The sequence below is a fragment of the Pistacia vera genome, unplaced genomic scaffold (assembly GCF_008641045.1).
Source record: "Pistacia vera cultivar Batoury unplaced genomic scaffold, PisVer_v2 Contig192, whole genome shotgun sequence".
Lineage (NCBI taxonomy): Eukaryota > Viridiplantae > Streptophyta > Magnoliopsida > Sapindales > Anacardiaceae > Pistacia > Pistacia vera.
The window spans coordinates 1,378,321-1,388,968 of record NW_022195993.1 but is presented as its reverse complement, the minus strand read 5'-3'; the positions used below and the strand labels follow the sequence as shown (position 1 = coordinate 1,388,968).

The following is a 10,648-nucleotide window of genomic DNA, read 5'->3' as shown; positions in this document are numbered from 1 at the left end:
CCAAACATTCAGCTTTCAAATACAAGTTCAATCACACACACTCAACCCCATCTTATAGCTACTCCTGTATAGTCCCTAGACACAGCCCCAAACACTTCACAGTCCCTTCACCCTTCACACAACTCTAAATACATAGCTCTTTAACACAAAGTCAAAGGTTGCCAACACTTTACCTACATCTTTACACTGTACTGATCTTGTTGTACAAAATCTACCCATCATTACATCCTCAGATGCTCGACCCACTTGGTCACTTGAGGTTGATCTTACATCAACAAAGTTCTCTGATGTTCTTGTATCTAGTGTTCATGTTCTTGCCTCTTTTGGTTCCAACTTCCATCCCATGATAGCAAGAGCAAAATCAGTTGCAAATGCACTCCCTCATCAAGTCTACCTTACAACAAGTCCAAATGTAGTTGAATCTAAACCCTCTACAGTAGCTGAAGCATTTGTCAGTTCTGTTTGGAAAACAACTATGCAAGCTGAATTTGATGCACTTGTGCATAACAACACTTGGTCACTTGTCCCTTCCAAACCTGATATGAACATTGTAGGGAATAAGTGGGTGTTTAGAACCAAATATAATGCAGATGCAGATGGCACATTGCAAAAGTATAAAGCAAGATTGGTAGCTAAGGGTTTTCAACAAACACCCGGTCTAGATTATTTTGAGACTTTTAGTCCGGTGATTAAACCATCTACCATTCGAATTGTACTTACCTTGGTAGTAACCAATTCTGGGATGTTCAACAAATTGATGTGAACAATGCATTCCTAAATGGAACCTTGAATGAAACAGTGTATATGGCACAACCTCTTGGATTTGTATCAGCTGCTCATCCATCCTTTGTTTGCAAATCACACAAGGCTCTATATGGATTAAAACAGGCTCCTAAAGCCTAGTTTGATAAGCTTAAAGCTACTCTTCAAGCAAAAGGGTTCAAAAACTCCATTTCGGACTCTAGCATATTCATTCTACATTAGCCCTCAGGTCTAATCTATGTCTTGATATATGTCGATGATATCCTCATCATAGGAACAGATTCTAGCTATATTTCTCACCTGATGATAGAATTGAATGAGCAGTTTGCCTTGAAGACTCTTGGTTCCTTGGAATATTTCCTAGGGCTAGAAGCCAACAGAGGGTCTATTGGAATACACCTTAAACAGACCAAATATGCCTCAGATTTGTTAGAAAAAAACCAAAATGAGGGATGCCAATCCCTGCTCCACACCAATGGTTGTTGGTACAAAACTATTTGCTCGTGTTAGTCCCTTATTTGACCAACCAAGTCTCTATAGAAGCACCATAGGGGCACTACAGTATTTGACCCTTACAAGACCAGATATTAGCTTCCCTGCCAATCAGTTGAGTCAATTTTTACAAGCACCTACTGATCTACAGTGGCAAGCCTGCAAAAGAGTGCTTCGGTATATCAAAGGTACTCTATTCTATGGGCTTCAGCTCAAACCAGTGAGCACTCTTCATGTTGAGTGTTATACCGATGCTGATTGGGCTAGTAACCTGGATGATAGATGGTCAACTAGTGGTTATTGTGTCTACCTTGGTCCAAATTTGATTCAGTGGAGCTCTAGGAAACAAAAGGTAGTGGCTCTCTCCTCCACTGAAGCTGAATATAGAGCATTAGCTCTCTCCTTTACTAAAGTTCAATTACTGCATTTGATTGGTTGCTGGATCAGTTCAGAAGTTTTTTGAACTCAGAAGTGTATCAGTTGATTTGTTGCTACTGGATCAGTTCAAGATCAACTACTTTTTTTTTTTTTTTTTTGTTTGTTTGAATTACTGAATCAGTTAATTTGTTGCGACTGAATCAGTTTAGGATCAGCTCAGAATTTTTTTATATTAGTTGATTAGTTGCTACTAGATCAGCCCAGCATCAGTTCAGAGCTTTGTTTGTTAAAAATTTTGATTAATTCCTACTTTAGTCATTTTGCTCTAAATACAATCAGCTTACAGTCATACAGAATGTAGAATGCAGCCAGTTTTTATGGGTTATATTGTAGTCTAGATTGCTGATGCAAATGTGGTATAGTTGGTTTGTGGTTCCAGATTACAAAAACTGCTGTTACAGCTTCACTTATTCTACAAGTTTGGTTCAGCTTCCAGTCATAATTTGCTCAGTTGCTGAGTGATCAAATGTTGTAGATTTGGGCTATAAACTATTGCTCAACCATTTTGACAGCAATGTTCTAAAGCTTCCCAGTTTGGTTTGACGGGAAGTGTTGATAAAAAGGGATGAGAATGCAAAGAAGCTGAGTAGCAGGAGAAAACTGAACTTTGACAAAAGTGATGTCGTTTTGTCAAAGTTCAGATACCTTTATTTCATCTTCACAAAAGTGAAGTTGTTGTTGTAGTTTTCGTTTATCTGAAAACTGTATATAAGGGAAAGTTTTCCCTTTTTGTAATTACTTCTACACGAATTGAATAGATGCAAAATTCATTCTCTCTTATTTTTGTTTCGTGTTCTCTGAATCCTTACCATTGTTTGACAGACACAAGCATGGATTGATTTGATATTACCAGAAAAAATAGCTACTTGTGAAGAACAAAGCTAAAGTGGCACTATATAGGTGGAAGCTGACTCAGTAGACTCTTCTCAAGGTTCTTCTAGTGAAGGTTCATTTAGCGACATTCTTAACTTTTCAATGTAATTCTGTCTGGGGTAGGATTTATCCCAACACATGCATATAAATATCACCATTGTAGAGTATATTGAATATGAGCTAATATACAAAAAAGTTTTAATCCCTTTTCTTTCTTGCTTTCCTTTAATTATTTCACATCTGACCAATGGCGTTATGCTGCGTCATTTTTTCATAAGATTTTGTCCCTTAATTCTTTGTCTTGACCCAGTAAACCTATAGTGCTTGAATTTAGTTGAACCATGGAATGAATCATAATCACTATTGTTTTATATTTTTATTATTCTTTGGTAGCAGTTGAGCTATATAGTAATATAATATATGACCTTATATCTAGTACCACAACGATTTTCTACCTAAGGATAGAAAAAAATTGTAAAACAAATGTTTTAAAATTTGTCAGCTTTGAAATATATATACAACAACTGACTAGGTCAACTAAATGGCTTGAAAATGTATTTAACTACACATAGTAAGCTTGTATATAAAGCAAGGAGTTTGCTTGCAGTTGCAGCTCTTATTGGGTTAAATCAAGCTGAAGTGCTTTTGTTTCTGCTTCATATCAAGAGACTCTTTCGTTAGATTTTGCAAATCATCACACCATGTTTAGAGTGACTGATTGTGAAGGATATTCTTTCACCGAGGTATGTGACTGTGTTATATTTTCAGAGCAAAATTTTATTAATCACCTCTCTTTCGGCATAATCACCAGTGACCTCTGGTATACAGGGGAGTTAAAATCAGATTGCATGTCTTATGATTATTAATTTTTTTGGTTAAATTTCATATATTTGGCTTGGTTTTATATCATCATTTTTCATTTCTTTTTCTGCATATATATATGTTAGCGTAGGAACCAAGTTCTAGCAACAACAAATAATAAACAAAGATGAACAAAATGATTTAAGCATTAAACCATAAATGGAACCTGTCAAGGAATAAACTCTTTGAAGAATTTCAAAGCACAAACAAAATAATATCCAGGTTCAAAGATACAAGGAAGAAGAAGATGAGTTTAAATAATCCTTGCTTGACCAATCTCTTTAAGACAAGTGGTGGACAATCTCTTTCATCTTTTGTTGGGACCACAAACAAAAGCTTACCAACTTTGCAAGACCACAAGAGGAGAGGTGGATACCTATATATGAAGAGAAAATTCACACAAAAATTACGAAAGAGATAAAACTTGATGGGCAAGATAATATAAGAAAAACGCCACATGTGCAAAAAGAATCAAAGTACAAGCAAATATAGTATCAAAGGTTAGCTTTACAAATGAGCAAGAATGAAGATGGTATAGACCATTTTCATGCTCAACAATTCTTGCCAAGTCAGCAAACAAGGGCTCCACATGTTGGTCTAAAAATGGAAAAGAGTCCACCAATTTTTTTGGACCACAACCAAAAAGGGAAAAAACTTATTTCCCTGAACCACAAGAGGATAGTAGGACACATGTAGGTGGTCCTCATGACAGCACAACAGATGAACCAAAAACATCTCAGCTGATAAAGATAAAAACATAACTTGTGCAAAGTGAGTCAGACATGCAATGTTAGCATAGGAGAAAAGTGTGTGCACATATTTGCTCGACAATTCATTGTCCACCATAAAATAAGTTTGACAAAAATAGCAACAAGCTCTCCCTTTGTTAAACTTATGAACAAAACACCAAATTGATCAAAAGATCAATACATACTTGCCTCACAAAAACAATTAATCATCACAAATAAAGAGACAAATATCAACCAACAATAAGAGTGTCATACACAAATCATGAAAAGCAAACATGACACTAAAAACCATAAATGGATAAGCATATTTAAAAAACAAGGAAAAACAAACTCCTTCTAAAAGAGTCAACAGGAAACAAAAGTAAGTGGGCTTTGCAAAGAGGGGAAGATAGAGGAAGCTAATGGCTTGATGGAATTGATGAGTCAAAGAGGTTTGCAGCCTAATGTGGTGACGTTCACTACAATGATAAGTGGGCTTTGCAAGGTGGGGAAGATGGAGGAAGCTAACGGGTTGATGGAATTGATGAGTCAAAGAGGTTTGCAGCCTAATGTGGTGACGTTCACTACAATGATAAGTGGGCTTTGCAAGGTGGGGAAGATAGAGGAAACTAATGGGTTGTTTGAACTGATGAATCAAAAAGGGTTGCAACCTAATGTGGTGACTTTTAAATCAATGATAAATGGGCTTTGCAAAGAGGGGAATACGAAGGAAGTTAATGGGTTGTTAGAATTGATGAGTCAAAGAGGTTTGCAGCCTGATGTGGTGACATTTACTACACTGATAAATAGGCTTTGCAATAAGGGGAAGATAGAGAAAGCTAATAGGTTGTTGGAATTGATGAGTCAAATAGGTTTGCAACTTGATGTGGTGACATTTACTACAATGATAAATGGGCTTTGCAAGGACGGGAAGACGGAGGAAGCTAATGGGTTGTTGGAATTGATGAATCAAGAAGGTTTGCAGCCTAATTTGGTGACTTTTACTACAATGATAAATGGGCTTTGCACGGTGGGAAAGATGGAGGAAGCTAATAGGTTGTTCAAATTGATGAATCAAAGAGGTTTGCAACCTGATTTGGTGACTTTTAATACAATGATAAATGGCTTTCCAAGGAAGAGAAGATGGAGGAAGCCTATGGGTTGTTGGAATTGATGAGTCATAGAGGTTTGCAGTCTGATGTGGTGACATTTACTACAATGATAAGTGGGCTTCACAAGGACGGGAAGATGGCAGAAGCTAATGGGCTGTTGGAATTGATGAGTCAAAGTGATTTGCAGCCTATAATCTGATCTTTTAGTCTTGACCTTTATAAGTACCCACAGGCTGATTTGGTTTCTTTATGTGTTGCAGCCTTCGATCATAAGTCTTAACATATATAACCCTTTATATTATTTTTTAAGTTTTTAGCGTATTTCAATTTGTTATTGCTCACCTGAATTCGGACTCCTCTAATTATTTTAACACTTATTTTTGCAATGAATTCTGAATATTCTGAGAGTATAATGCCATAAGGGAAAGATGGCATTTGATTGTTTTTTCAAATATCTACCGCTAGGTGTTTAACCATGAAGGAAATTTTTAAGATAGCCATTTAGTAAATAGACATTTTTTCTTTGTTTAAATGCTCGTTTACCAAAGTTCTCTAAAAGCATGAAGCTAGAACTCCAAAATCCAATGGTTATTTTTTCTTTTATGGAACTTGTCCAACCTTGTGTTTGCTCAAATACTGCTATATTATCATGACTTGGTTCTTCTTTCTCTATTTTTTTAAGTATACTGCTTCTCCTAACCACTTTGAATAGAACTTCATGTAAAACCTACTTGATTTAAATTGGGAGAATCCTATGGTTTTATGAAAACATGTGCTATGGTTCGAATCCATAGTCAATCCTATTTATAGGAGCAGTAGACAATTGAATCCAATTTTTCCCATTAATTTCGTATCCATAATAGTGCAAAAGGAAGGCTCATCTCTGAGTTGTTCAAGAATAGAGGCGTTGAGTTCATTATTGTAACGACTCGATTCTTATAAAAACATGCACAGTGAAAATACACGTAACATAATGTAAAAAAGTTGGGCCCAAAATTTTTCTTTCACTAAACATATGCATTCTTTATACAAATATATACAAGGTTTGTGACATATGCAAAACTATCAAAAGAGGGTGGACAGTGTAGCCATTTCTCTTCGTGTGCCGATGTCCATCAGAATGTGTCCTCATCTAGAAACTGCAAAAACATAGGGAACAACTGGATGAGCACAAACAAGGCTCAGTAAGTAAACCCCTGAACTCAACTATCTCCGTAACTTTTCTTTAATCACTAGCTAATTACTCTTTCTCATAGCTCCTCTATACTAAATTTCTTTCTAGTAAGTCACGGCCCCATTGACCGGAGGCACGGTGGGACCGCTCCCACTCCGGTGACTTCACATCATTAGCCGATCAGACTTGGTTATGATGGATTCAGAACCTTGGCCATGTGAGTGCATAGAATCTCTCGGGTAAACTCGGGTATAGCCCTCATCCGCATGTACACTACATCACAGGTTCCCCATCGACAACCTACTTATTCTTATTAAGCACTACTCTAGCTTTCTCTTAGTGCTCATTCTCTCTTTCTTTCTACTCTTAGGTAGTCTAAACTCAAAAGTCTCTACTCTTTCTCTACTCTCTTTTCTAATGCATAAGTAAAGCATAATTAATGCACATCATGACTCATACTCATTAATGAATTTTGAAAAGTAACTATGACATGTAGCAACAATTAAGGCTTTCTACCCTTACTTATGGTTCTCTTGAGCATTTCTATACAACTCATGTGCATAAATAACTCTACTCTAACTCTAATTTCTGTTTTCTTTAATCAATCAAATGGGAGAAAACTCCCTCATAAACCCTAAATTCTCTATCAAAGAGAAACACTTCCATAATCTTTCAAAACTCCTCCAACTCCAATCAAACTCAAACCAACATCAAGCAAATACCACACTTCTCATAAATCATAACTCAAACATAATTACTACTCTATTCAACAATTAAAAGAAAGCAATATGTATTTCAATCTATAAGAAGAGTGCTAGATCTCAACTTAGGTTGAGTTTACTTACCTTATGAGAAATTGGCTTCTTTAACACTTCTCCTCCCTTTGGAAGCTTGCTTTTCCTCTACAACTTAACCAACAATCACAAACATGAGATTCTAATAAAACATAAGAAAACTCATCTAAAGTACAAATCCTTACCTTAGGAAGCTTTAGGTTAAAAACCTACTAAAAGTTTCTCAAAAAGGTCTTGGAAATCCTTGAAAGATTGAAGGAAATTTGAGAGAGTTTAGAAGATGAAGGAGGCGGTGGAAATGGGAAATGAAGAACTTTCAAAGGCTAAACCCTTTTTAATAACTTTAATACTCATTCTTCCCATTTTGCCCTTGCTCTTTTATGGAATTCCATCCATATCCTTTGATTCCTTACTAACACACCCCCATACCAACATATTCTCCTTGAAATTTCCTTACAATTTACTCCCCACTTTTCCTGCTAATTAGGGGTAGAATGGTCAAATTGCCCTTAATGAAGAGAATATCTAAAACTTAGTAAACATTTTGGTCGGACTGTCGCCGCGGCGAGGAAACTTCTGTCGCCGCGGCGAAACTGTCCAGAAAGTTTCCCTTGGTTTCAACATATCTTCGCCGCGGCGAAGATTCTTCTTCGCCCCGGCGAAGCTTGACACACTACGCTTCTTCTATTTTTAACCAATTTCAAGGCAATTAGTCAACACAACACTCGTACTAATGTCAATCAAACAATATTACCACGATACCATCTCAAATAAAAGCAACGAAAGAACAGTAACTACGTACCTCAAGTGGGGCGTTACAATTATTTTACTGATTGTTGATGGGGGACCACAGCTTCATTGACTTCATTGCTCATTTGCTTGAAGTGAATATTAGGACATGCCTTTCTGCATATAAGGCTCTGAAGCACCCATGGCAATCACCTTAGAAGTTTCAACCACACAATTTGTATTCGCTCAAATTAAATTCAGGTTGTTGGTGACATATGAAGTATGATTTTCCTTTCGCATACATAGTTGTATTTCAGTTTTCAAGAATGTAAATTTGCATGTATCATGTATTTCAGGGATTCATTCCTCGCTTTGTTTTATAAGGTAGTATCGGAATCTCATTACAGTCTTGTTGTACATCAGGAGAATTCTTCTTTCTTGTTTGAGGAAATATACTTTCAGTATCTTTGACTATATTAGAATTTTTTATATAATTTTAGAACTTCTATCTTTTTAATCTTTTTCCTATTTCTCATAGTCCATTTTTGATTTATGTTCTAATCAATTACTAAATACTATTCCAAGAGTAGATTTATAATGATATGATCTCAATTTCACTGAAGCTTTGCTTATATGATTCTAGTGTGAAGCATCTAAGCAGGGTGTTTCAGTTGATGAAAGAGCAGGGTGTTTTAGTTGATGAAAGGGGTCGCTATGCATAGTCTAGGAGATATATATTGAAGAGAAGAAGCATTTTAGACTGAAGTCAGTACAATTTTCAAACTCTTTTACATGAAATAAGCTACAACATTTCTGTTGAAATTTTCTCTATATGGGGGTTTGACAGTAGTGGTGAAAAGCTACATGTGTGGCCATGTAGCATTGGCTGATTGGTTGGGGGGACTGTATTGGTGGTTTGTTGTTATCAGGCTGGATAACTTCATCTTCAAAGAATCAATCAAAGCTTCCATATATTTGCAGTCTAAGAGCCAGAGAGTTCTCATCACTATATATATATAGTTAATTTACACAAACAGCTTGTAATATACTCTCTAGCTAGTAATTCTTTGAGAAATATATAATAAAATCCACTAAATAACTTATATAAACATATATGCATAATGTAGAATCCGAAAATTCTAATTTTGATTCATATAAATATATACACAAAATATTGATATACTTTAGTAACACAAGGTAATCTTGAACAATGCCGCCAAACTCCTTCGCTTCTTGACATCCTATTCAGTCGTAAATCATCTAGTACCTGCAAAACAGTAAAATAATGGAGTGAGAACTAATTGCTCAATAAGTAAATCAAACTGCACTACTGTGTTTCCTCCATTACTCATGTTCTGATTTTCCTTTTCTCACTTTATTCTTTCATAATATTCTTCATTCTTTTCTAATATTCTGATTTGCTACTTGTCAACGTGTAAAGACAATGAATAAAAATGTATATCGTCGAGCATATAAGAAATACCGAATCATGTAAGTAGCATAATACATATGCAGAATAATACACTTTCCTAAGAAAAGAACTTTCTTTTCTTTTCTGTTATCTATCTCTTATGTTGTATCTCTTTCTTTTCTTCTCTGTATCTCTTTCTTTTCTTCTCTGTATCTCTTTCTTTTCTTTCTTCTATTCTAGTTTGCCAATCGGACTAGGTTGATGCATGGATTTGGAACCATGGCCATATGAGTGGGTACAGTCCTCATCTACATGCACTACTCACAAACTGTACAAGTACTGTATCTCTCTACCGTGGCCGCTCACTCGTGGCGGCATGCATGTGGGTATGCTCTGCTGGGTACAGTCCTCATCCACATACACTACTCACGGACTGTACAAATATTGTATCTCTCTGTTGATGCCGCTCGCTCGTGGTGACATGTATGTAAGCATCTCTGTCACTCACGGGTTTCCCATCGCAAAAACCTTATATCATAGCATGTTGTAGAAAGAGAATAGAAAGAGATATTATACACATTTCAACATGAATTTCCAAGCTATGGAAATTCTACATTTGCATTCTTTAGTAAATGAGAAAATATACATATTTGCATGTTAGCTTAGAAGAAAATTACTAGTCGTTTTCTTTTCTTTCTTTCTCATTTTAATCTAACATATTCTCATTTACTAAATCAAGGCTATACATATATATTGTGTACACAAAATATGCATGATCAAGCCCATTCTTTAATATGCTTTCCAAATTCACATAGATAAACTTGCAAATTCATTATGGCATAATGGTATGTCATGACATATTCTACCATTCTCTACTATCACAATTACCATATCAAAACAACACTTTAACTTACAATTCATTTCTAACACTTTCATGTGCTATTCAAAAAGTAGGAAAGGTTCAAGTAGTTAGAACCAAACACTAAGGGCCATTTCTCTCATGGAACTAACATGACCAAGTGATATATTAAATTTTGGCATAGCAATATGCACTCTTGAATACTAACAGTTACACTTGGTAAAGCCCAAACATAATCTTCCTGTAACGCCCAACTTGAGGAACGTAGCTAATGTTTCTTCTTTTGCTCTTATTTAAGTCAGTATATTAGTATTATTGTTTGGTTGGCCTTTGATTGAGTGGTATGTTGAATACTTGCCTTGAATTGGTTGAAAATAGAAGAAGTTTAGTGTTCCAGGCTTCGCCGGGGCGAAGA

The 10,648-nt window shown here is 35.8% G+C and overlaps 2 protein-coding genes across 2 annotated transcripts; both read left to right on the top strand.

Annotated features, from left to right (window-relative positions):
• The first annotated feature begins 343 nt into the window (after positions 1 to 343).
• Positions 344 to 763, top strand: LOC116127555 (uncharacterized mitochondrial protein AtMg00820-like). Its single transcript, XM_031413203.1, has one exon. It carries the CDS (start codon positions 344 to 346, stop codon positions 761 to 763), a length of 420 nt encoding a protein of 139 aa, XP_031269063.1.
• Positions 764 to 1,207: 444 nt separating this feature from the next.
• Positions 1,208 to 1,717, top strand: LOC116127554 (uncharacterized mitochondrial protein AtMg00810-like). Its single transcript, XM_031413202.1, has one exon. It carries the CDS (start codon positions 1,208 to 1,210, stop codon positions 1,715 to 1,717), a length of 510 nt encoding a protein of 169 aa, XP_031269062.1.
• The last annotated feature ends 8,931 nt before the right edge of the window (positions 1,718 to 10,648 follow it).

Excerpts from the sequence above, each read along its gene's own strand:
- LOC116127555 (XM_031413203.1), top strand. The coding sequence starts at position 344 with ATGATAGCAAGAGCAAAATCAGTTGCAAATGCACTCCCTCATCAAGTC.
- LOC116127554 (XM_031413202.1), top strand. The coding sequence starts at position 1,208 with ATGAGGGATGCCAATCCCTGCTCCACACCAATGGTTGTTGGTACAAAA.